The sequence below is a fragment of the Neovison vison genome, chromosome 8, assembly GCF_020171115.1.
Source record: "Neovison vison isolate M4711 chromosome 8, ASM_NN_V1, whole genome shotgun sequence".
Lineage (NCBI taxonomy): Eukaryota > Metazoa > Chordata > Mammalia > Carnivora > Mustelidae > Neogale > Neogale vison.
The window spans coordinates 71,886,602-71,914,014 of NC_058098.1; the positions used below are offsets into that span (position 1 = coordinate 71,886,602).

Consider the following 27,413-nt stretch of genomic DNA (forward strand, 5'->3'; position numbering starts at 1 on the left):
ATATCATGCTAGCTCTTTCTGGCCTGCCAGGTCTCTGTGGATAAGTCAGTTGCCAATCTAATATTTTTACCATTGTATGTTACAGACTTCTTTTCCCGGGCTGCTTTCAGGATTTTCTCTTTGTCACTAAGGCTTGTAAATTTTACTATTAGGTGACGTGGTGTGGGCCTATTCTTATCGATTTTGAGGGGCGTTCTCTGAACCTCCTGAATTTTGATGCTCGTTCCCTTTGCCATATTGGGGAAATTCTCCCCAATAATTCTCTCCAGTATACCTTCTGCTCCCCTCTCTCTTTCTTCTTCTTCTGGAATCCCAATTATTCTAATGTTGTTTCATCTTATGGTGTCACTTATCTCTTGAATTCTCCCCTCGTGGTCCAGTAGCTGTTTGTCCCTCTTTTGCTCAGCTTCTTTATTCTCTGTCATTTGGTCTCCTATATCGCTAATTCTTTCTTCTGCCTCATTTATCCTGGCAGTGAGAGCCTCCATTTTTTATTGCACCTCATTAATAACTTTTTTGATTTCAACTTGGTTAGATTTTAGTTCTTTTATTTCTCCAGAAAGGCTTTTATATCTCCGGAGAGGGTTTCTCTAATATCTTCCATGCCTTTTTCGAGCCCGGCTAGAACCTTGAGAATTGTCATTCTGAACTCTACATCTGACATATTACCAATGTCTGTATTGATTAGGTCCCTAGCCTTCGGTACTGCCTCTTGTTCTTTTTTTTGTGGTGAATTTTTCCGCCTTGTCATTTTGTCCAGCTAAGAGTATATGAAGGAGCAAGTAAAATACTAAAAGGGTGGGAACAACCCCAGGAAAATATGCTCTAATCAAATCAGAAGAGATCCCAAATCGTGAGGGGGGAGAAAGGGGATAAAAAGAGGTTCAAAAAGAAGAAAGAAAAAGAAAAAAAAAAAAGAATTAAAAAAAAGAAAATGAATAAAGAAAAGTATAAAAAAGAAAAAATATATATATTAGATAAACTATTTAAAAAACGTTAAAAAAGAAAAGGTAAAAGTTAAAAAAAAATTTAGGAGAAGAGAAAAGAAATGAAAAAGAAAAAAATTAAATTAACTGCAAGACTGAAAAATCACAGGGAGAAAGCCATGAGTTCCGCGCCTTGCTTTCTACTCCTCTGGAATTCTGCTGCTCTCCTTGGTATTGAAACTGCACGCCTTGGTAGGTGAACTTGCTCTTGGCTGGATTTCTTGTTGATCTTCTGGGGGAGGGGCCTGTTGTAGTGATTCTCAAGTGTCTCTGCCCCGGGCGGAATTGTACCGCCCTTACCAGGGGCCGGGCTGAGTAATCCGCTCGGGTTTGCTTTCAGGAGCTTTTGTTTCCTGAGCGCTTTCCGTAGAGTTCTGGAGGACGGGAATACAAATGGCGGCCTCCTGGTCTCCAGCCCGGAAGAGCCGAGAGTCCGGGGCCCCACTCCTCAGTGCGCCCTCAGAGAACAGTGCCCAGTAACTCCCGTCTGCCTGATCTCCGGCCGCGCTCTGAGTTCACCGAGCCTGTGGCCGGTTCAAGGTAACACCGACCTGTGAGCTTATTGTCGGCTCTGTCTCTGTAGCCGGCTTTCCCGTTCCAATACCCGCAAGCTCTGTGACACTGAGACACCCCCGATCCTTCTGTGACCCTGCGGGACCTGAGGCCACGCTGACCCCGCGTGGGCTTCGCCCCGGTTTAGCCTCTGGAGCAATGTCCCTCAGCGGAACAGACTTTTAAAAGTCCTGATTTTGTGCTCCGTTGCTCCGCCGCTGCTGGGAGCCGGCCCCTCCCCCCCCCGGGGTCTATCTTCCCGTAGCTTTGGATTCACCTTTCTGCCAGTCCTGCCTTTCAGAAAGTGGTTGTTTTTATGTTTCTAGAATTGCTGTTCTTCTTCTCTTCGATCTGCCGATGGATTTGCAGGTGTTTGCACTCTTTAGATAAGCTATCTAGCTGATCTCCTGCTAGCTGAAGTAGTCTCAGGCTGCTACTTCTCTGCCATCTTGACTCCTCTGATTTTTTTTTTTTAAGATTTTATTTATTTATTTGACAGATAGAGATCACAAGTAGGCAGAGCGGCAGGCAGAGAGACAGAGAGGAGGAAGCAGGCTCCCTGCTGAGCAGAGAGCCCGATGTGGGACTCGATCCCAGGATCCTGGGATCATGACCTGAGCCAAAGGCAGAGACTTTAACCCACTGAGCCACCCAGGTGCTCCTGTGATTTGATTTCTTAACAAGTACTTTTAAGGTGACTTTAACATGTGTCTTTTTATAGAACCATTAATATTAGATAATGATTATTTGGATAATTAAACAATTATTATTATAAGCTGACCAAAATGCATTTTTTCTAAAAATTCTATCTTGGATGTTCTGATTTCAGCAGTAGTTATATTCTCAATACTGCTTTACTGATTCAGATTTCCTTGAGAACTACCCATATATGTATAACTGGAAGGACTGTATTCAGACCTATCTTAGCCCATTTATTTCAGTGGATGCATCCTAATTTCTCAAGGAAATTTCTCTGTGTTTATAGGCCAATATTTTTCTGACTGGTTGCGGGTTTTTTATTTTTTTATTTTTTATTTTTTAAATTCACATGTAATGTATTATTAGCCCCAGGTTTGTGCATCGTCAGGCTTTCATACTTCTGACTGGTTGAGTTTTATAGAAACATTTTTTTTAGGTAATTAAGTGAATCAGAATGATCACAGATCAGATTATGTATTCAGTGTCATCTTTCCCAGACTCAGACTGGTCTTTGTGACACTTTGTTAGAGCTTGGGGCTATCATTAAAAGGTTTAAAACATTTAGGTTCTGTCATTAAAACATTTAGGTTCTGTCAGCTCACGGATCTGTGCCTACAGAGTTCCTCAGCCAGAAGACCATCCCTGCGGCCATTTCTTGAACACTTGCATCTACAGGCATGCCATAGCTTCTGAAGATAATTCTAGCTTTGATTTAAGTATGGAAGATTTTGGAAAAAAAAAACTTTGGCATTTTAGAGGAGTCTCCACATTTTTCAACTTTTATGAAAGCTCTGAAATATTTAATACCTGGGTCCTTCACAGCTAACATTAGATTGGCTTTACCTGAAACATTAAAATGTCTCAAGGAAGGTCTACAATCTTCATTCTGAGATTTTTGTAAATGGTTTTTAACTGAAATAAGTATCTGAACTAATGTTAGTTGGTGAGAGCTTAATACTTAGCTAATGTGATTTGATTAAACTAAAATTTATAGTTTATAATTTTTAAAAGCCCAGTAAGAAAATGTAATGATATATGCATATTGAAGAACATTTAAAAAGTGTAGAAGTATTAGACAGAGGAAAGAAAATAAACCTCACCATATACTGCAATGACCTCAAATGCAAACCCTGGGTATGTGATTTTCCATGTCCTTTACAGGTGATATAAGTCTTAAGACCTTTAGAATCCTTTATTTTCTTGAATACTACCTAGAATAGAATTTCATTTGATACAGTAAAATGATGAAAAATATAACCTTTCAGACCATTAGTGATTCACTGCTTACTTTTTGGTCAGTTTCTGCCGAGGCTTAGGATGTTTTGTTCTATAAGTCACTTCTTATTTATCAAAATAGGATATGCTTTAATGTAACCAACACTTTAATTTTTCTGGCTAATAACCTTCTCAGACATTTTTATTTATATCACCATTTCATACAGCACTGTAGATTCAAAGTCGTGGCTCAGTCATGGATCTTCATGGCTGCTTACACAGATTTAATAAAGTTAAATCTATTAATAACAGGGTCTACCAAATTGCTAGTCTTTATTATATGTGTAAATCACAAATTGAGATTTACAGAATTAAGTTTAAGTAAAGTGAATATATTCCAAGATGCTGTGTCATGTCTCTTCTTGGAATTTGAAAAATTCAAAGTTAAAATATGAATAGAATGTATAAATCCAAACATGGATATTTTGAGAATAGTAGCAGAAATTAATGAGTTAAATAGCTCATAGACATGTACAGAGTAAACCAGACTTAGTCTTGGTTTTCAGGAAGAATAGAAGTTGTTTACATTAAGACCTGTCAGTAGTCTGGTCTCAATCTTTTTACCGATATTGTCTTTTTATTACAAGTCATCGCCCTAGGTATTCTCCTCAAATAAATAAATGTGGGCCTTGGGGCAGGTGTTGAAATTTCATTTCAATTCTCAGCACCTTTAACTCTGCTCTAAACACTATGAGATATATACGTTAGATATATTATTGGAAAACAAAATCTGTCTTCTTGTCACTCTTGATTTAGATCGCATCTTTCTTCAGCAACAACTTGGACTGCTTCATTGCATCTCTGAGCTACGGGCCCAAGGCAGCGAGTGGCTTCATTAGTCCTCTTTCAGCTGAATGCATGCTGCAGTACAAGAGAAAAGCTGCAGCCTACATGAAGGCTCTGAGAAAGGTTTGTGAGCTGCTGTTGAATTTGCATCAGAGGAAAAATCAGGGATCATTCTAGAGAATGGCAAGAGTCTGCACAGTTGATGTTGTTTAGATTTTACACAAGTGGGGGCACAGGTGGTTGGTGGGTACTGGGGGAGGTCTTTGGGAAGGAGAAGGTGACAGAGACCCAAACTTCAATTAACATGTGATCCCTGCATAGCCCATGTTGGACTCATGTCCCCAGGTGCCTGCTAGTAGTATCTAGAATGAGGCAGCCAGGCAGCTAGTAAGTATCCAACCTCAGAAATCTCAAAACTTATAGAAACATAAAAAAATGGAAGCACATTTATAATTGTTTCCTGAATATAAAAATACAGGGTCACTGCAAAAAAGAAATCAGAAGGCACCTGATGTGATGAACACTGCATGTTATATGTAGCTGATAAATTATTGAACACTACACCTGAAACTAATGATATACTATGTGTTGGCTAATTGAATTTAAATAACTTAAGAACATTGGGGAGGGTATGTGCTATGGTGAGTGCTGTGAAGTGTGTAAGCCTGACTATTCACAGACCTGTACCCCTGGGGCAAATAATACGTTATATGTTAATTTAAAAAAATTTAAAACAAATAAATAACTTAAGAAAAAAAAGAAATCAGATGATACAGTAGTACATGAAGATGAAAATTATAGTTGCATCAAATCCCACCACCCAGATGTAGCTACCATTAACTTTGTTAGAGTATCTCCATATCCAAAAAAATTTTAGTGCATGTGTGCATACACACAGGAAACACACATGTATATGCTATAGAAAGCAAAGTGTATCTGAATATATACAGTTTTATTTATTTATTTATTTGAGTGGGAAGAGAGAGTGCATGAGCATGGGGGAGAGCAGGAGGGGGAGAGGGAAGGGGAGAAGCAGACTCCCTGCTGGGCAGGGAGCCCAACCCCAGGCTCAATCCCAGGACCCTGAAATCATGATCTGAGCCAGAGCCACACACTTAACCTACTAAGCCACATGGGTGCCCCATATACACTGTTTTAGAATCTGTTTTTTTCCTCATAGTGAATTATAGATATAAAAATTGTGATTTTTATATATTAAATAATATATGTCTATAACTATAAATTGTTATAGTATTTCATTCTGTAAATGTGTCATAATTTAATTAGCCAATGCATTGCTTGTGGATATTTAGGTTGTTTTCTATTTTTCACCATTGCATGTGGAGTTACAGTAGATATTCTTGCTCCTGCAACTTCGTGCATTTGGTTTTTACCTTTTCCCTTTGTTTTTTATTTTAGTTACACATAATGCATAATAAACACATTCCTATATTATATTAGAACATTACAGATTAAGTACAGTCCCTAATTTTACTTTCTCTCCAGAGGTGACTGTAGTATTTAGTTTGGTGTATAACCTTCCAAAATCTTGGAGCATTTACATACATCTATATAAACTTAAAGACAGTATATAATAAATAGAGTTTTCTTTCTTTTTTAAACCTAAATGCATGTTTAATTGTGCAATTGTGCAACTTGATTTTTTCATTTAAAATATTTTAGGGGTGCTTGGCTGGCTCAGCTGGAAGAGCATTCAGTTCTAAATCACAGGGTCATGGGTTTGAGCATGGGTTTGAGTGTAGAGATTACTAAAAAATAAACTTAAAAAAAATTAAGGGGCACCTTGGTGACTCGGTGGGTTAAGCCTCTGCCTTCGGCTCAGGTCATGATCTCAGAGTCCCGGGATGGAGCCCCACCTGGGGCTCTCTGCTCATCAGGGAGCCTGCTACCCTGCCCCTCTTCTCCCTGCCTCTCTGCCTACTTGTGATCTCTCTCTCTGTCGAATAAATAAATAAAATCTTTTTAAAAAAATAAAATGTTTTAGATATATGGAATTGGTAGGTCACTATGTCGTACACCTGGAACTAATGTAAGATTGTTCATCAGTTATACTTTAAAAGAAATGAAAAAAAAGGAAAAAAAAAGTATGTTTTAGAGATGTGTATCATTACATATGGTGACTGCTATATTGCTTTTAAATACAGCATAGAAGTCTATAATATGGTTGTTCTGTGGCTGATTTAGGTATTCCCTATTGGTGGGCATTTAGGTTCATTCCAGTTTTTTACTGTTATGATAATACTGCAGTGGGTAACTTTGTAAATGCCTCGGGCATATGTATGGAATATTGAGTAGTAGAATGTTCTAGATCATGTGGTTTGCACATTTTGGATTTTAATATTTATTGCAAATTTCCCTTGAGAGTAGCTGTACTGTTTTATATTTCTAGCAATGTATAAGGCTACCTATCTCCCTCTCTTTGTCTACTTAATTATATCTTTAAGATTAATTTTCCAAAATGGAATTGCTTGGTCAAAGTCTGTGAATCTTTCAAATTTTGGCACATTTCTTCCAGACTAAACTTCAGAAGGTTACCTATTTATAGTTTACCAGCAGTAGAAGTATAAATTTAACCCATGAATTTAATATTTATCTATCTCAGAGACAAGAGCTTTCTTACTGTTATTTTAATTTGCATTTCTTTGTTATTGTAGTGGAACGTCCTTTCATAAAGTTATTGTTTGTATTCATTCTGCCAGTTCTCTGTTCATTGTTGACCTATTTTTAGATAGGTGTTCCTAATTAGGGTTGAAAGAGTTCCCTATTATAGTAAGAATTTTATTTTATTTTTTATAGTAAAATTGTTAATCCTGTGTCTTTGTTGGAAATATTTTCCTCCCAGTTTGCTGTTGTATTTTTTTTTTTTTTTGACAGACAGAGATCACAGGTAGTAGGCAGAGAGGCAGGCAGAGAGAGAAGCTGGGGAAGCAGGCTCCCTGCTGAGCAGACAGCCTGACTCGGGCTCAATCCCAGCACCCTGGGATCATGACCTGAGCCGAAAGCAGAGGCTTGAATCCACTGAGCCACTCAGGCGCCCCTGTTGTATTTTTTTTTAAAAGAAGTTTTAATTTTTATATCAGTGAACCAGTCTTTTTCTTTATGGTGGTGATTCTCAGCTAGGGGTACTTTTCTTTCTTTCTTTCTATTTTTTTTTTTTTTTAAAGATTTTATTTATTTATTTATTTGACAGAGAGAGAGAGACAGGGAGAGAGGGAACACAAGCAAGTGGAGTGGGAGAGGGAGAAGCAGGCTTCCCGCTGAGCAGGAAGCTTAATGCCATGCGGGGCTCCATTCCATGACCCTGGGATCCCGACCTGAGCCAGAGGCAGATGCTTAGTGACTGAGTCGCCCACCTGGGTGGCTCAGTTGGTTAAGCATCTGCCTTTGGCTCAGGTCATGATCCCGGAGTCTCAGGATCGAGTCCCACATCAGCTCCCTGCTCGGCGGGAAGCCTGCTTCTCCCTCTCCCTCTGCCCCTCCCCTGCTCAGGCTCATGCATGTGCTTTCTCTCCAACAAATAAAACTAATCTTAAAAAAAAAAAGAAAAGAAAAACAACTGAGTCGCCCAGGCGCCCCTAGGGGTACTTTTCAGGATTACGGAAATGTTCACTTATATTTTCTTTCATTATTTTCATGGCCTAAATTTTTAAATTCAAATCTTTAATCTATCTTGGATTCATTCTGATATAAGTGTAAAACGGGGAATCTAAGTAGTTATTTTTCTAATTTATTGACTGGTTGTCCTTACAGCATTTATCCAGTCTGTCCTTTCTCCACTGACTTAGAAAAAATGCACCATTTATCACATAATATATTTTTGTCTATGCTTTTGTCTGTTTCTAGATTTTTTATCATCTTTCTTTATCTGTCTGTTTTGTTTGTTTTGCAGAGTTTTATTGGGGATTTAATTGGCATACAAAAACTGTATATTTGAAATATATAGTTTGATAGGTTTTGGCATATGTCTCCATCCTTGAAATCATGGTCAAGACAATGCCCCTTAGTAATCTTTACTACTGCCTCTCTGCCCCATCTCCTGACAGTCTGCTTTTCAAAAAAAATAAAAAATAAAAAAATTGAGATGTAAGTGACAATACAATATTATATAGTTTCAGGTGTACAACATAGTTATTCAACATTTATATACATTACAATGTGATCACCAAAATATGTCAGGCTACTGTTTGTCACCATACAATGTTGTTACTTACTATTTATATTCCTTACTGTGTGTTTGTATCCCTGTATCTTATTTATTTTATAACTGGAAGTTTGTACCTTTTAATCCCCTTTCCCTATTTTGCCCATCCTCCCCCACTGCCCTTCTACCTGGCAACCATCTGATTTTTCTCTATATCTCAGTCTGTTTCTGTTTTTTGTTTTTGTTTTTTAATTTGTTTTGTTGTTTGGATTTCACATATGAGTGAAATCATATGGTATTCAGTACAAGTCCTTACGGTGTTAGTGTAGATTATAACTGGAATGACAGGCCCCTCTTCTTTATTTTTCTTAAAAAAGTTCCTTGTCGGGGCTCCTGGGTGGCTTAGTGGGTTAAAGCCTCTCCCTTTGGCTCAGGTCATGATCCTGAGATCCTGGAATTGAGCCCCGCATCGGGCTCTCTGCTCCGTGGGGAGCCTGCTTCCCTTCCTCTCTCTCTGCCTTCCTCTCTGCCTACTTGTGATCTCTGTCAAATAAATAAAATCTTTAAAAAAAAAAAAAGTTCCTTGTCATATTAGTAAAGGAAATTATGTTGGCATATATCTGAATGGCATATATACTGAACCCCATTTAGCATTCTCATTTGTGTAGGTAGGATCAGGGAATAATATGATCTTTTGCTTAAATTCTTATGCTTTTTCCATAGCCCCTCTTGGAGTCTGTGCCTTACGAAGAAGCACTGGCCAACCGCCGGGTCCTACTTAGCTCTACAGAAAGTCGAGAAGGCCTTGCACAACAGGTATGGTGCCTGGCGAATCATGCTGCTTGTTGAAACAGGATAAATGTTGAATCCCCTGGAGAAGGCTTTCAACACAGAACAATTTAAAAGGCTGTATAAGTAAACATGTAAAATTAATGGTTTAACACATGCTAAAAAGCACTATAAACATAATTCACTGGAGAACGTTTCTTGATAGTCTAAATAAGTCATCTTGATTCAGTTGGTGGTGTAATTGCCACTAAAGTAATACCAACACACTTGGGATACAGTGATTGTTTTTCTCTAGGCACTAGATTTAAATGTCGGGAATAATAAGGCAAAAAAAGGGGGAGGAGCTAGGGACTCAGTGAGTTATTTTTATTTCCTACATGATCAGTAATGAAAAATTTCCCATATTCAGTCAGTCAGTCAGTCAAATTTGGGGGCTAGGTGGCGGTGGGAGGGACTGACTTTTCCCGAAGTTGGTGCACACTGACACTGGTTTAGCTTTTGCCAGAGATTTATTCCCCTTAACAATAGGCTTGCTTTAAGTTTTGGAGGTATTTATCTTAAAAGAGAGTGCAAATAAAGTCACCTGAGACTTTATTTTATCTGTGCTGATACGCGTCACTTGTCTTTTCGACATTAGTATGCCAGGATGTTGAAACTGGAAATTTAATTTAGAGATCAGTTCCTGAAAAACAAAATTCCTGGGATAAACAATAAAATGGAGAATACTTTAAAAATTGATTTTCAGTTTTCTTCTTATTTTATGTAAGGAAAGTAAAGACTCAAAGAAATTAGGCAGCTTTTACCCAGAGTAGCTAGTAAGTGGGGAGAGCTATCTGTTTATTTTCCCACTCTGCCATTGACCAGCTGCAGGCTAGTCTGATAAGCTTTCTGGGCGTCACTTCCTGCCTCTCTGCAATGAGGATAATATCTGTCTTTCAGGGTCATGTAAGGATTAATTGAGCCAAAGGGAGGCAGTGTGATACAGTGAAAAGAATCAGAGTTATGAGCCAGACAGATGGAGTCCCAAATCCTTGCTCTGCCGTTTGCTAGCTTAGCAGGTGGTTCAGCTGCTGGGAGCTTTAGTTCTGCTCTGTGAGAAATGAGAATTGAAGGACTGTGAGGCTTCCGTGGAATAATGGCAGGAAAGTACTGTGAACAGTGTCTGCTACATGGTAATTGCTCAACCATGATAGTTGGTAAAGCATTTGGAATTCACTGTAAGCTTGCTTTTATTTTCATGTAATTTTCAAGCTTTTATTTGTCCTGAGAATTAGTTTTTTAAACTTCTTGTTAAATGGAGTATAACATAGTTTAAAAAAGTAAACAAATAATTAATGTATAGTTGATCCTTGAACAATGTGGGGATTAGGGGCATTGACATCCCATGCCCATGCAGTCAAAAATCCGTGTATAACTTCTTACTCTCCAAAAACTGAACTACTAATAGCCTACTGTTGACTAGAAGCCTTACTAAGGGCATAAACAGCTGATTAACACATGTTTTGTATATTATGTATATTTTATACCACATTCTTAAAATAAAGTAAGCTAGAGAAAAGGTGTTATTAAGAAAATCATAAGGAAGGGGCTCCTGGGTGGCTCAGTCAGTTGAGCGGCTGCCTTCGGCTTGGCTCATGGTCCCAAGGTCCTGGGATTGAGCCCCGAATTGGGATCCCTGTTGTGGGGGGCGGAGTCTGCTTTTCCCTCTCCCTCTGTCTCCTGCTCTGCCTACTTGTGCTATCTGTCAAATAAATAAATAAAATCTTAAAAAAAAAAAAAGAAAATCATAAGGATGAGAATATAGATTAGTAGTACTATATTATATATGTTGAAACAAATCTTTGTGTAAGTGGATCCACGTAATTCAAACCTGGGTTGTTCAAGGGTCACTGTATAGCCCAATGAATTTTCACTAGTTACTTATATAACTAGCACCTAGATAAAATTTTTTTTTTAATTTTTTTTTTTTTTTAAGATTTTATTTTATTTATTTGAGAGAGACAGTGAGAGAGAGAATGAGCGAGGAGAAGGTCAGAGAGCGAAGCAGACTCCCCATGGAGCTGGGAGCCTGATGTGGGACTCGATCCCGGGACTCCAGGATCACGCCCTGAGCCGGAGGCAGTCGTTTAACCAACTGCGCCACCCAGGCGTCCCATAGATAAAATTTTTTAAAAAGAACATTTCTTTATGTAAGGTATACCTTTAATAAAAATTGCCAGAAGCCTTCCTCATGCCCCTTTCCAGTTATTATTCTCCTTGCCCCGAAAGAGAACCATCATCCTATGTTATAATATAGTAGATTAGTGAAAGTTTCAATAAATGGACTTTTCATTAAATGAGGTTTTATAATATATATTCTTTCAGGTCTGGCTTCTTTAGTCCAGCATATCTGTAATGCTCATCATGTTATATATAATTGTAATCTGTCCATTTTCACTGTTGTTCAGTACTATACTGTGTGAATAGGCATTTTTCTTTTTTACAATCTAGGAGTATTTGGGTAGTTTCAGGTGTTTGGCTATCCTGGTGCTGCTGTGAGCATCCTTACACGTGTCTTCTGATAAATATGCACACTGTTCTATTGCCAGATACACCTGGAAGTAGATTTGCTGGGGCAGAGGACAAGATGTTGTCAGCTTTAAAGATCCAGCCAAACAGTTTTTCAGAGTGTCTGTCCCAAATTCTAGTCCTCCCAGCATTAGATGGCAGTTCCAGCTGCTCCACAAACATGCCCACCTTTGTATTTTCTCTCTTTTTAATTGTAGTCACGTGGGTGGTTTTAAATTGCTTTTTCTTGACAGTGATATTGAGTACCTTTTTTTATGTTTTTAATCTTGTTCAATGTCCAAGTCTTTTTTTATTTTTTTTCCTGTTTTTCTACTGGGTTGCCTATCTTTTTCTTAGTAATTTGTAGAAGTTCTTTATATATTCTAGATACTAATCCTCTGTTAGATACATGCTTTGCAGATGCCTTCCATCTTATGGCTTTTCTCACCCTCTTAATATCTTCTGAAGAACAGAGATTTTTAATTTTATTCTCCACTCTCTCAGTTTCTGGTTGTGCTTTTTGTGTCTTGTGCAGTATTTCCTTTTCCCTGTTTAACAATCAGGCTTTTTTGTTTTTACTTCTGGGAGGTAGTTTGGGTTGAAGTTCTGTGAAGCCTTTCTTGAGCCACTAAGTTTTATCTGCATCGTCCTCTAAGGTGCAGAACTCTATTGCTTTTCAAGGTTCAGCAGAGTTTGGAAAAGATCTCTAAACTGGAGCAGGAAAAAGAACATTGGATGTTGGAAGCACAGTTAGCCAAAATCAAGCTGGAGAAAGAAAACCAGCGGATTGCGGATAAGCTGAGGAGTACGAGCAGTGGGCAGGGGCTCGGGTTGGCCCAGGAAAATGCCACTGGGGTGAATGCGGCAGGCCGGGAAGAAGCCTCAGCCAAGGCTGTGCTGGAGCCTGCTCACAGCACCAGTCTGGTAAGTATCTTCTTCTTTTTTAATGCCAACCGGTAAGGGCTTAACGTAGTATTTGATGTTAACCATCTAAATTATATGCCAGTGACGGGCCCCTCAGTGGTTCAGTTGGTAAAGCATCCAAATCTTGATTTTGACTCAGGCCATGATCTCAGGGTTGTGGGTCGAGCCTCACATCAGGCTCTGTGCCCAGTGGGGAGCCTGCTTGAGATTCTTTCTCTCCTCTCTGTCTGTCCCTCACCACCCCCACCCCTTAAATAAATAAATAAATAAATAAATAAATAACATGTCCATATAAAACAGGTATAATCTACATGTCCTAGGAAGAGCAAGTGGTGAGCAGGATGCCTCCTTCAAAAAGCTATTGGCTTTTGCATGAGACTTGCCCATGGTGAGGACTGTATTCCTGGAAAAGGTCTAGCAAGTAAAATTTTAAGGTGATTCTGTTTTCCATAGAAATGTTTGTAATATGGGGTTATGTTTCTGACCAAGGTCTTGAATGTCTTCTGTTTCATAGAAATGGCCACAAATACTATTTTAAACCAATTACATAGTTCCTAGAAAGCTTTATAATGTATATATAAAATACATAAACCCATCAGGTTATCTTACAGCCTTTTCTTTCTTTCTTTCTCTTTTTAAGATTTTATTTTTAATTTATTTGACAGAGAGAGAGAGAGAGAGCGCGCGTGCTAGCACACAAGCAGGGGGAGGAGAGGGAGAAGCAGACTCCCTGCTGAGCAAGGAGCCAATCCCAGGACCCTGGGATCATGACCTGAGCCTCGAAGGCAGACACTTAAACAACTGAGCCACCTAGGTGCCCCTACAATCTTATATTTCTTGCCTTATTTTTAACTGCAGTGATTTAGAAGGTGAAGAAACATCAATATTGGAGCTACTAATTACTTCAAGTAACTTCAAAGTTACTTTAAGAAAAGTTTTCTAATTGTAATACTCTGCCTACAGTAAGAAAAAAAATTAGAAAATCAAGGAATGAAGAAATCAGAGGGGAAAAACTCCTCATAATCAGAAACATGCCTTATTAGGTACATTTATACAAGTCTTTCTTGAAGATCTTGGGGTGACCCATGGTACTTCTTGAAAGTCCTGTCCTAAGGCTTTTGACATTACTACCCCCCACCCACACGGTAGCTCACTGATGCAGTGAAAGGGCAAGTTATGGTCCTTTTCAGATTTACCTTGCATCCTATTCAGGGCACTCCTGATAATGAAACATACAAACCAGCTTTTATTTCAAGATGTATATAGACCCTATTGCATCTTAATAGTATCAGAAACTCAGTTTATTAATAATTTTCCTGGATGTGGTACTGGTATTATGATTATTTAGGAGAATATCCTAATTTGGGGAGATAAATGCCCAAGTACTTAGGTCAGGTATCCTAATACATGCAATTTACTTTCCAACTATTCAGGGAAAAAATAGAGATATAGATATAGATAGATAAATCAAATATAGCAAAATGTTAGTTATTAAGTATTGGTGGTAGATATATCGATGTTTCTTAAACTTTTTCCTTAACTTTCTGTATATTTGAAACTTTTCTTAATAAAATATGGGGGAGGAATTAAAATTTTTAGAAAAGCAAAAATACATAAACCAAACTTCTCAGGGTTTTGACTGGTGTAGACACTATGCTCACAGGATGATCCTATGGTGACCCTCTGATCCCAGGTCTCAGTCCCAGACACAGGTCCTGCACGTTGCCTCTGGCGAGGGCAAGCAGACTATCTAGAGGCACATTCAACACACAGCAGGATGTTGACATCTATTCAGGTACCATTTGGGAGAGTGCAACCCCACCACCACTCATCTTTGGATTTCCCTTCAGAGACTGTCTCATTGTTCAGGTCAGACTTTTTTCCCTTTGATTGGATTTTTTCTTTTACCCCCTCTCTTTCTGCTTCCTTGCATTGGTTTCTTCCCTCAGCTTTCACTTGTACTAGCAGTAGAGTTGCTGGTGGCCAGGAGTAAGTAACTGTTGGACCCGACTAGACCTGGAAGAGTGCTCATACAACAGTGATGACTGTAGTGATTGTGGGCCAGCCATGGTGCTGTGGACTTTGAGTACATTAACTTAGGCAGTCCTCACACAGATCCTGTAAGATTGTAGGTACTATCATATCTCTATTTTGTAGATGAGACTGGGGGACAGAGAGGTAAAATAACTCACCTGAAGTCACACATCTGGTAAGTAATGGAACTAGGATGGAATCCAAGGTATCCGGGGTCATACCAGCCCCCCTCACCCCCACAGCCATGGCCTTGTGTTGCTGTTGGTGTCAGAAAACATATCAGCTGACATAAACTCATTTATTTACTGGTTGCCTTTCTTGAAGTGCTGGGAGTTGGCAACATTGTGTGTTTGAGTCCTTAATGTCAGTTGCTCAAAGTTGAGGACTGTATTTATTTGAACATCTTCAATGGCAAGTATGGTTCTTATGTAAGAAGCATGGTTCTTATGTATGGTTCTTAGGTATGTAAGTGAGAAGGATTTCCAAAGACATGGCGAACCTATAGTGTGGAGCAGTATTGGGCCATGAGTGTTGATGGCGTTATTTGTGTTTGATGAGTTTGGAAGTCACTGTTATCTTAACTAGTCTGTTCAGTTAGCATGTGTGTACATGGCTTTGATTTTTCTTCTGTTTGCATCTCTTAAGGGTCTGTTTCCTCCCGCCCACCTCATAAGGTGCTATCAGAGTAATTTTCCTGGAGTATATTACTGATTATGTACTCTCTTGTTTCTAGACTTCTGATAGCTCCCTGTTATCTATAGAATATAATCCACTCACTTGTTTGGCATTCGAGGTCTGTGGATGACCTTTTCCAGACTACCTTTCTTTCCCTGTCTTCTACATTTTCTTGTAGAAAATGCCAAACTGAGCTCTTCACTGATAACATTCTTTGCATTTTTGCTTCCCTGTCTTTGTTCAAGGTGTTTCTTTTGATACCTGTTCATCCAAAACCTGTATCACCTGTATACTCATGTGTTTTTGTCATCCAACTCCTCTTTCCTTCTCCTTGATTTTCTTGAATTCAGAATTCTACCCATGATTTCCAGCACAGTTGAGGTGCCATAGTTTCCATGAACCCCAGTTTTGGGTATTGCCTGTGATGGACAGGATTAGAGAACCAAGACACAATGAGCCTCCTTTGCTTTTTCACAGTTGGTCTTTGTTACTTTCAATCTAAGGGAGCACAGGCATGGGTAGACATCTGTGGAGTGCTGTGGAGTCACAGAGGAGGCTTGGGGGAGAAGGGGTGGCACAAAAGAGGCAACATGAATGGGTTTCAGAAGTCAGTAGGAGTTCAAGGCAAGAGAATTTCAGGCCAGGAGACAGGTATCACCACATAACCCTCCTTCTGTCCTGTATGAGGCAGATTCCTGCCAAAAACAGCCTGAGACCATTGAGATGAAAAAGTGATGGTGTTTTCTGCCTTCTTGATATTGCTCCTTTTCAACCTTTCTTTTCATTCTTTTTTAATTTTTATTTTATGCCCTTGTTTTCACCCACCCCTAGTGAATTTCACTGAATGAAGTATGTAGCTCTGTGTGTCCCTCCTTTCTCCCATCTAACTTTTGGGTGTCAGGAACAAGCCTGTGCCCATTTTAAAATTAACTGACTAACTGACTAAAGTTAATTTAGTCAGTTAGCCTGCTTCCCTCTCTCTCTCTCTGCCTGCCTCTCTACTTGTAATTTCTCTCTGTCAAATAAAAAAAAAAAAAAATCTTTAAAGTTAATTAAAGAAGCTCATCTTACAGGCCCCCAGAAAATTAGTTTGGTTCCAGCATCTTGAGACTGAAAAGTTATATCAGATAGATACATTATTTCTTACCCTATGGCACTGCAATGGTTGAATGCATAGTATTTGTCATTAAAATATCTAATGGTATAATTTGAGCTTTCAGCCACCTGCCAGTTTATCATGATAAAATATGGCAGTAATCTCAAGAAAGGAAAAGCACAGAATAATACAAATTTCTTGTTCTTGCTGGAATTAAAAAGCATTAGTAGAATTTGAAATATATGTTTTATGTATAAAGAGAGTACATGCATACTGTAGATAATTAAAAGCTACAGAAGGGTAAAAGAAGAGAAAAGTTGACATGCTGCTGAATACCCAAACAACTACCATTAACATTTTTCCTACAAAATTTCACACATGGTTGATATTTTGGTATATAAAATTTCAAACCTTTTAGGTTAATGTGAATACACAAACATTTATGCTATTATTAGAAATCTGTATAAACTTAGTGGTTGATTGCATAGTATTCTACATAAAATATACCTTAGTTTACCTATAAGTGGACATTGTTTATAATTTTTACAGTTTTAAATAGCATCTGCTTGGATGCATAAGGTGCTTTCTGCATCTCAGGTGATGTCTTTGAGATGTATTCTCAGGGTTAGAACTTACTAGGTCATAAGGTACAAATGTTTTAGAGTTTCTTGACCTTTTAATGCCAAATTGTTTTCTAAAAAGGCTGTATTAGTTTACATTCCCATTAACATCATATGAGAAAATGTTGAAATTATGAACATTAAGTTTTCCTTCCATTTATATGATCCCATTCATTGGTGGGTCCATGTGCTGTAACACATTCTCAAACCGTAACCCAGGAGTCAGGGGATAAGGGGGAGGAGGCGGAATATAGATGCATGCTCAGAGTTCCTTTTGCCAAATGTAGTCATATTTGAATATATAAAATTAAATGATTGGCATGTTACCGTAAACAGTTTTTAACTAAAAGAGAAAGACTAATTGCTACTTCTGCTTCAGTGAGTAGAAAATTATGGTTCTTTAAAAAAAAAATAAGTCTTATAAACGATCCTTTTTACAGCTAGGTGGGCATGACATTCATTAGCGTGTACTCAGTTGATACACAGTTCAGTGTTCAGAGTAATACTCTTGAGGAGATGATTTAGAATCTGTGAAAACTGTTCATCAGGTGTCCTCTATGAGTGTATCAGAATCCACTGAAACTGAGTTTCCATGGTTCCTTAAGATACTGTGCCCAAGCACATGCCTTTCCACTTTGGACAATAACATGAAACCATTATTCATGACTATCTGTTATTGAAATCTTAATCCACAAAAGCAATCTTTAAAAAACTTGGCAGAACCCTAACATGTCTGAAATTACATTTTCTTTTTCCTTAATTTAAATCTGAAATGAATACTTACTAATGTCAAAACATTACATCAAAAGTGTATTTCTTCTTTCTCCTTTTGAACTTTCAGCAGAGTATTATTTGTGTTTTCTGTTTGGAATGTTCAGTTGTTATGGTCACCATAAAACTGTCTTTACTCCTCCTTGGCTGCTGCTTTGGAAATAGGCATAGAAATGAGAAGATGAGTCAGAGCTATTCTTCCTCTTTCTCTTCCCAGTCAGTTTGTTGGGTTTCAGTGAAAAGGACTACAGCATTTCAAAAGGAAATAGTGATCATTATCCATTACTGCCTCATGATGGAAATAGGGAACGCAGTTAGCTTTCTGTAGGTACAGCCTCCTGGTAATAGAAGACCATACAGGTCATCTTCTAGGTCTGCGCTCCCAGTGCACTTAAAAATGTGTGAACTGAGAAGAGAAAATATTACAAGTGTTGGAGCTATTGTGTTGGAAGTCAAAACAGTCTGTCTAAAGCTTTTTTTCCTCTTATGTTCTAGATTGGGATTTTAACCAGGACATCTGACAATGAGGTAATGTGTGCTTGGCATCACGTTTGTTTGTAAATATTTGGCTGTGTGTTTGTTCACAAAATCCTGCAAAAGTCAGCTTTGTCAAATTGTGTTCTGACAGTTCTAGCAAATGTGGAGTTAGTGTTTTTCTCCTCCCATCCACGGGTCCATGTTGCTTTTCTTGCTGGTTCTATTTTAACCGTCACCAACAAATTATAGGCTGTTTTTGTAATCGCCTCGTTGAATGACTTGGCTTGGCAGTTTGACAAGGTGTGGTGGGAGCCTGGCCATCAGCTTGGCTGGCATCCTGTGTGAGGTGTCAGGCCTCCCAGTGGGCAGGCTGGGGAGCAGGGCTTTTCAGGGCCTTGACCAACAGTGTGCTTGCGAGTTCTTTCTAGCCGTCAAGTGAGTGAATCCAGGTCAGATTTGGCTTTTGAGTTTGGAAATATTATAAAATTTTATAACATATAATATAATATAACATAAAATGTAACTTTATAAATATACTCTCAAGGAACACTGAAGTTCTTCAGCATTCCACTCAATGTGGCAAGCTGATAAATATAGTTCCAGTAGGTTGGTAAGTTATTTGATTTCCTTATTGCCCTTTCGTTTAGGTAATCTTGAACTTCTATATATACATATATAGAAGAATATATATAGAAGTTATATATATATTTTTTTTTAATTTTTTACTTCTGTATATATTTTTAAACTAAACTCCATAGTGCACCATTGCTAGAGTAATAAACTAGAAGAAACATTGGTCTGGGACAAGGGCCGTCAACTGTTCATTATAGAAATAGTTTAATTGGTTAATGTGTTTAAGAATATTAGAGCTGTCTTAACATAATTTGGGGGAAGAAAAGAATGTTTGGCTTTTAGGGGTTCCAGTAAATGCTCCTTTTCCCCTGACTTCTTCCACTGAGAGGAGGACATAGGTGTCAGAAGGATGGAGATTTTGAAAGCCAGCTTTATGGCTCATCACAGTGGGATGGAGAGACATGGCCACAGAGGTAATGGGCCTCCTAGTACTTCACTGTTGCTCTGTTCTTTTGAATCCATAGCTTTGTTCTGATATGAGCAGGATGCTGAATAAAAGAAATTTGGAATATACATTTACCTGGTTTGTCTGAAGTTTCTTTGAGGGATAGGGAAACTGACTTCCTATCAGATTTAACATGAAAATGTACAAATGTTGCCTTTTTTTTTCTTCTAGAGTGATGGTTGTCTTTTCTAGAAGTGCTTCATTTCACTGGCATTTGTTTATTTAGCTCTGTGTGCTCTGTTTAGGTTCCAGATGTGGAATCTCGTGAAGACTTAATTAAAAATCACTACATGGCCAGGATAGTGGAACTGACTTCTCAACTGCAGCTGGCTGACAGTAAGTCAGTGCACTTTTACGCTGAGGTGAGTGGAGAGTGGATTACATTTGGTGGTTTTTCCCAATCTGGGCAGGAATTAGGGCACTGCCCAAGTCTCCTGCTGTTTACTGGAAGAGAGATGTCTGTGTCTGTGCATCCATGTGAATTTGGTTGGAATTCATATTGATTGGCCTATATCCAAACAAAAATCTTCATTTCAACAAATACAGGACTGATTTGTCCTTTCCAGGTTACTGAAAGATAGTTGAGAGCCTTCTAGGTCACCTTTCCTATGGTCACATCACAGATATTTGGAGCATTAGTATTAGTGATTATTTGTTTCAGAGAGTTATAGGCAGGTACACATTCACAGGTCAAGGAAAATTCATGCAGAGAAATTAAAAAGCAAAATACACCTTCTTCTTTTTTAAATACTCTTTAATTTCTAAGTGGTAGAAATGAGTTCCTATGAATGATGAAATAAAAAATGTAATCTTTTAAAAACTTTGTTACGGAATCTTTTTTTTTAAAGATTTTATTTATTTATTTGACACAGAGAGAGAGAGATCACAAGGAGACAGAGAGGCAGGCAGAGAGAGAGGGGGAAGCAGGCTCCCTGCTGAGCAGAGAGCCTGATGTGGGGCTCAATCCCAGGACCCTGAGACCACGACCCGAGCTGAAGGCAGAGGCCTAATCCACTGAGCCACCCAGGTGCCCCAATCTTACTTTTTGTTATATTTTCTTCTTAACCAAATAATTCATTTTCTTAGGAGAATTAGAAAAACACTATGTAAGACACTCAATAAAATCATACACAGTTTGTTAATTACAAAGGAAAAAATGAAGGAGAAAGTACAGAAATCAGAGTATGAGACAAATGGTAAGACAGAATGGCTGTCGCTCAACATGTTAGAATACCCATAAGGTATCTGATTTAAAACTTTAAAAGAGGGCGCCTGGGTGGCTCAGTGGGTTAAGCCGCTGCCTTCGGCTCAGGTCATGATCTCAGGGTCCTGGGATCGAGTCCCGCATCGGGCTCTCTGCTCAGCAGGGAGCCTGCTTCCTCCTCTCTCTCTCTGCCTGCCTCTCTGCCTACTTGTAATCTCTCTCTGTCAAATAAATAAATAAAATCTTTAAAAAAAAAAAACTTTAAAAGATCAGTTACAGATGGCAGATGGAGAATTATATTGCCTTAAATTGTTAAAGAAATTGAGAAAGAAAAGACAGCACCCTTTATTGGGACCGACTTGGTGATTTTCTCCTGCACTGCAGACACAGAGAGGTTGATAGAGCCCAGTTACTTGGAAGTGGAGAGGGGCCTTGCTACATTTTCCCTGAAATAAATGATGTGTTTAGCTCCATATTGCTCACAAGCTGCATGTTACCTGTTTGGTAACAGCTGGTTGGGCTGTAGAGAATGGGCAGCACAGCAAGCTGACTGACCTACAGTGGAGCCGCCATAGTGTGGAGCTCCTGAGCCTGGGAATTGTGTTCTTGTCTGGGTCCCTAACTGCCTTCTCGCACTTCTCATTAGTGTCTCACACTTGATTGCCACCGCAGTGAAGACCCATATCTTGCAAAACTCTCTCCCTCTTTTTCAGGTGTGGTGCTGAGCACATGGTAGATATTTGGTTAATAGATGGTGGTTGATTTGAATGGCAGAACTGTCCCGAAATTCTCTTTTGAGGAATGAAATGAGTAGTTGGGGAATATCTGAGGCTCTTTTATTTCCAAGAGATTTGCTTATCTTGGTAAATGTGCTGCAAGAATTTCTACATTGTCCTAGTTTTTCCTTGTTTATAAACAGGAAGTGGTGACCTCTCCATGTGACTTTATGGGAACAGTTAGTCTGAGGGTCTGAATGTCGACATAGCATTCAGATGTGTCTCAGCAGGTCCTCCTTGTCAGTCGCATGCATGGCCTTATCAGAAGTTTAGTGAGCCTTTTAATGGCACATCGTCTTTGAACAATAGTGAGAAACAGAATTTTTCTTTTTTCTTCTTGATCAGGTCTGTCTCGGGAGAGCATAGCTTTGGTAGAACCCCAAAGAAAGCAGCTGGGATCTTTGCATTCCTGACCTCACTTTGTTCTCCCCTAGAGCCTAATCTGTAGCCTGGGGCTGTAAAGCTTTTATTGTTCTGTAACCCTGTCTCTAATAGAGGACTAAAACACAAGAAAAGTGCGTTAGGATTCACCTTGCATGGTCAGATGCCACTCACAACTTTTGAAATAACCAATTTTTCACATCCAGTGTGAGGATAAATGAATCCTGGGTAAATGTATAAAAACTTCTTAAGGGGGGCGCCTGGGTGGCTCAGTGGGTTAAAGCCTCTGCCTTCGGCTCAGGTCATGATCCCAGAGTCCTGGGATCGAGCCCCACATCGGGCTCTCTGCTCAGCAGGGAGCCTATTTCCTCCTCTCTCTCTCTGCCTGCCTCTCTGCCTACTTTTGATCTCTGTCTGTCAAATAAATAAATAAAAATCTTTAAAAAACAAAACAAAACAAAACAAAAACTTCTTAAGGGGCGCCTGGCTGGCTCAGTCAGTAGAATGTGCAACTCTCGATCTTGGGGTTGTGAGTTCAAGCCCCACGTGGTTGTAGAGAGTACTTAATAATTAAATCCTTTAAAAAAAAAAAAAAAACCAAACTTAGGTTTTTTGTAACCACTGGTCATCAGGCTAGAGCTAGGAGAAACCTTGATAGGCTTGAGTTAGTAGACATTTTTTCTTATTAAAGTGGTGAGAGGGGGACCATATCTTACGCGTACTCCAGTGTGTGGTACAGGCCTGAAGTGAATTTGGTTTGGGGAAATGCCCCCTGAAGTAACAGGGTGTTTTCCGATTTAACAGTGCCGAGCACTCTCAAAGAGACTGGCCTTGGCTGAAAAGTCTAAAGACGCACTGACAGAAGACATGAAAGTAGCTGGTCAGAACATCAGCAGACTTCAGGTGGGTTCAGAAGTGTTTCCTACACGGGGTTAATACCTTTTCACTGGAAGTTCTGGGGCCGCAGAGTCAGCATTTCCTTTCCAAAGTAGTGGTATTCACCCTCTAGACATATATTTCTCTAACTACTTTATTTCTAACTCATTTTAAAGTAATATCTTACTTATGTAAGGCAAAAAGTTGTATATTGCTTATTTCTCTAACTTGATTTTATTTTAAATAGCTTTGTAGTCAGCATTTCCTAAAATGATACTTATGTACCCACCTCTGGCATCCCTCCCACCCTTAATCCCTGTCATGGCCGGCTGTACTCTTGTTCTATTCACGTGACTCTGTTCCTTCTCTTTACTGTTTCATAAAACGGACCAAACTCAAAGCTTGGGCTGTAAAATATTCTTTCTTACTCACTGCTTTGTTTTAAAGCCTTATTTCTAGAAAGCCTTTATTAAATATAAACATGATGTAGGCGGAGAAAAAACACATTAGCACAGTAACACCTGCTTCCTCCTAGTTTCAGATTAGTTTATCCGATTAGCTAGGGGCACAGGATTAGATTTTAAGGGGCTGGAGAGAGCACATAGATGGGAAGACAGATGCAGGTGCTTCTCCCAGGGAGGGTCCTGGCCTAAGGGCTGAGGGCCATGAGCTAGTAGGTACTGGGCTGGTGGGAATGTGCCCCAAGACAGACTTGCCCACCTTACCCTAAGCTCTGGAAAACCCGAAGGAATTTGGAAAGATAATGTAGCCCTTTTGTTTTTTTTGTGACGGTTTTATACCTGATGTAGAAGGACAGTCTTTTTGCACAGAGATTCAGAGCATATTTTAAAGGCTGAAAAGAAGAAAACCTTTCCCCCCATTTGTTTTAATTTTGTGTTCTTATCAGGCCAATGGCTTGTTCTTTATGTTAATTGATCAGACAGGCCATCTTGATAGGTTGCTTTTCTCAAATTCCTTCTATAAATTAAAAAAGCTTTAGAGTGATGTGACTAGTGGGCTTTTGATTTTTCTTTCTTTCTCTCTGCTCCTTTGCCATTTAGGACGAGCTGACAACTACCAAGAGGAGTTACGAAGATCAATTAAGTATGATGAGTGACCACCTGTGCAGCATGAACGAGACATTGTCTAAACAGAGAGAAGAGATTGACACATTGAAGATGTCCAGTAAGGTAGGGGAGGAGCGGCGGGCGGGGGAGTCTCTCTGTAATATAATATTTAATATGTAATGTATTTAATATAAGGTATTTCATTGCTGTGCATTTCAGGAGCAAAGGTGAAGAGACTCAAAGTGTTTTTAAACGGTTTTTCTTCATATCATTTGTCCTCTTATTTAAACATGAAATTCAGTTTCTTTGACTGGGTTATAAGTTGAGAGAAGGTCTGACCTCTAAGGCCTAATACTATGTCCTTTGATTTTTGGCACCTTTGGCATTTCTGCTACTGTTTTATCATCTAGGGCAACTTTTAGGAAGGTTTTGATGGGGATTCTTCTTCTTCTTCTTCTTTTTTTAATATAGGAGTCTAAAATGGTGCTGTTGAAGAATCATCTTGTTTAGCAGATTTATTTTCATATACATCCATATAACCTAGGAATGTCTTGTTCTTTTCCAGAAATTTCTTTTGATTTCATTTCCCATAAAGCCACAGCTCATCCACGCTGGGGTCAGTAGGTAATGGTAGTTACCTGTATGTTGAAGTGCGTATCTGCATAGCCCATGTCTCTTATTGTAGCGTAGTATGTGCTCTTTTACCAGGACAGGTGGGCTTCAGGAAGCCAGGGACTAGGTTCCATGCATCATCTCAGATGCTTTGCACATTTTGTAACTCAGACAATATGTACCAGTGCCAGTGGGGATTTATTGTCTCTAACCTGTGCTCTTTGAACTCTGCTGTTGCCTTTCATTGACCTAGCAGCCACGTATTAAGTTCCTTCTGGGAACTGGGACTAGGACAGAAATAGAGCTAAATACACTATAGCTTGATTTTAGCATTGGCTAGTGGTGGTGAGGACAGCATTCTGCTCAGTTGCTGTCTCCTGGAAGATCTGTCTTGCGAGTGCATTGGAATCCGCATTGTGTGATACTGTTGTTCCCTATAGTTTCATGATCTTCATTGGTCTTTCGCTACTTTGGAGAGAGCAGGAGAGTGTGATAACTTTCCTGGGGCATCTTGTGGTGATTGTAGCCAGACAGTGTGGTTTTGATGATGGTTCTCCAATTATTTGTGCTTCAGGAAATGAGATTGGAGGTGCTGAGTGGGGAAGTCGGTCCTCTTGAATCTCACCTCCTGCAACCGCTGTGGCCTTTTTCTCGATGTCCCAGCAGTTCCCAGGTTATAGCTAGTTCACAGGTTATATTCCTTGTCATGGTAGAAAGCACATTATATTAGTTTGAATATTAGGAGAAAGCCTGTTTTAGCATCTAATGTTTGGAAAGAAGGAACAGTGCTTATGGGGAAGCTTTTCAGACCCTAGAGCTGCAGAAGCCGTTTTGTTCTGAATTGAGAAGATTTTGTATGGAGTCCAGCAAAGTTCATTGTCCCAAAGGAATTTGTATTGCAGCTACTTTAGAAGTTAGGGAATTTTCAAGTCCTCTCAGAACTTTGTAATCAAGTCTTTAAAATATTTGTCATTAATTAAACACAGAGCTCGTTTATTTTGTTAACTTTTTTATGATCATTCCGTGATTGCTGTATTTTGTGCTCTCCCTTGCCCAGTTTGTTAGTAATTTAGATTGTTGGGGCATCATCTTATGGCAGAGTTGACCTGGTCTCCATTGGAGGCCAAGTGTATCTTGGAACCATTTGTTGGCCATCATCTTGTTATTAAAGGTTGTGTTCTGCAAGCATTAAGCACACACATGACAAAAATGTATTTGTACCTAATAGTTAAGTATAGGAGTCAAGTTAACAATGTTTTCTTGAAAAACGAACTTTTCCAGAAAGAAGAGTTATTATATAAAGCTGGAAAGTCCAACTCTCAACCTGGGTGGGGGCCTGGGAATGAGTGAAGACATCTGCCCTTAGCTCATTTTCAGCCAGGATCTGAGCTTCCTTTTTCAGATCACTGCCACTGGGTGTTAGTGCACGTACTCAAAATTAGTATCTATTAAGACCTATTTAGAAGGTATTTATTAAGCAGTAAAGAAACCTGTTTAGGCTAAATAGGGTCTGAAATCAGTAAATTCCCTGTCTTTGGAACAAAATGAATATTTGAGGTTTGTTTTCTTCCTTTGTTGCCAATCCTCAGCCTCAGGGGGATAGGGTCCATGGAAATAGAGAGTGGGGGAGTTGAAAGTAACAGACTGCTTTTTTTTTTTTTAAAGATTTTTATTTATTCATTTGATAGACAGAGATCACAAGTAGGCAGAAGGCAGGCAGAGAGAGAGGGGGAGAAGCAGGGTCCCCGCTGAGCAGAGAGCCCTATGTGGGGCTCGATCCCAGGACCCTGAGATCATGACCTGAGCCGAAGGCAGAGGCTCAAACCACTGAGCCACCCAGGCGCCCCACAGACTGCTTTTTGATTAAAAGTTAGCAATGCAGGGTTATCAGCTGTTCTTAGAAGCTAAAGTTTTCCAAAGTGAAGTATGGCCTTCCAGACCATAAATGAGGAGTTATTTTTCTAGATGTCTGTGTTCTTATTGTTGATCTTTTTCTTTGCACAGGGAAATTCTAAAAAGAACAAGAGTCGATAGTTTACACATAGATGGTTGGCGACTTCTTTCCAAAGCTGCTACTGTTGCACGGAGCTACAGGACCCAGACCCCTCGTCCAGTGTCCAGTGCGGGCCGCCTTCAGGAAGCTGGGGTGTTTTTGGACCTAGTAAACTAGTCAGTGTTGTAAATGGCCTTGAAACATTTAAAATATATTTGTAACCAATAAGGCAAATACAGAATGTAATGTTGACAGTAAAATGGAGAACAATACATGTACCATGGATATTGTAGGTTTCCTTACGCTGTTTTTACTGTGCACTTTTTAAAATTAGGTTTTAATTTCACTATGTAAGAACAACAAATATTTTGTATATTTTCAAACTCAATTATATGGTAATGGATTTGGTATCTATGGAATAGATCTATGTTTCTGGATAAAATGCTTAAATTGTCCAACTGTCATTACTTCTTGCTATAATTGGGAGCAGTCTCTGGATTCTTTTTGAAGACTTATTCAGATTTTCTCTCTCTCTCTCTCTCTCTCTCAGAGGGGGTGGGTCTTGCAGACTTAACTTCAGGTCTTGTAGGTTTATTATCATTGTCTTCAGCTCTTCAGTACCTTCTCTGTGTTGGAATAATAGCTTAAAGAAATTGATGTCAATAAATTCGTACTTCTATCAAACTTCCAGGCTATGAAAATTTGATAAGGGAAACTGAAACCTATTAAAGTTTCTTTTATAAAAGTTACAAAATCCTCATGGACTTAGATATAACCTAATACCCCAGATTGTCACAATTATCTGGTCAATCCTTTATTAAGGCTTTGAGAATTGCCTTAACAAGTACCTGCAATCGTACTTCAGGCTCCCCTTGGTTTAGTTTGTCGACATTGTATGATTTCAGTGTCAACCTCAGGGGCGTTTCTCCCAGCATTCCCTAAATATATCGCTCCTTTCTTCTCAGCTGCTTATACCAGCCCATTCCACCCCATATTCAAGTCCCCAGATTTGCTCAGGTGTTCCTAAACCCCT

The 27,413-nt window shown here is 39.1% G+C and overlaps 1 protein-coding gene across 1 annotated transcript in view; it reads left to right on the forward strand.

Annotated features, from left to right (window-relative positions):
• The window catches only part of PPP1R21 (protein phosphatase 1 regulatory subunit 21), a 69,829-nt gene extending 42,765 nt beyond the window's left edge, over positions 1 to 27,064 (forward strand). The window contains exons 15-22 of the mRNA XM_044263903.1: positions 4,269 to 4,421; positions 9,184 to 9,276; positions 12,478 to 12,720; positions 18,412 to 18,444; positions 19,717 to 19,833; positions 22,637 to 22,735; positions 23,770 to 23,898; positions 26,392 to 27,064. Coding sequence (XP_044119838.1) covers positions 4,269 to 4,421; positions 9,184 to 9,276; positions 12,478 to 12,720; positions 18,412 to 18,444; positions 19,717 to 19,833; positions 22,637 to 22,735; positions 23,770 to 23,898; positions 26,392 to 26,421 — 897 coding nt within the window. The 3' untranslated portion in view covers positions 26,422 to 27,064. The remainder of the gene's footprint in view (positions 1 to 4,268; positions 4,422 to 9,183; positions 9,277 to 12,477; positions 12,721 to 18,411; positions 18,445 to 19,716; positions 19,834 to 22,636; positions 22,736 to 23,769; positions 23,899 to 26,391) is intronic.
• Positions 27,065 to 27,413: the final 349 nt, after the last annotated feature.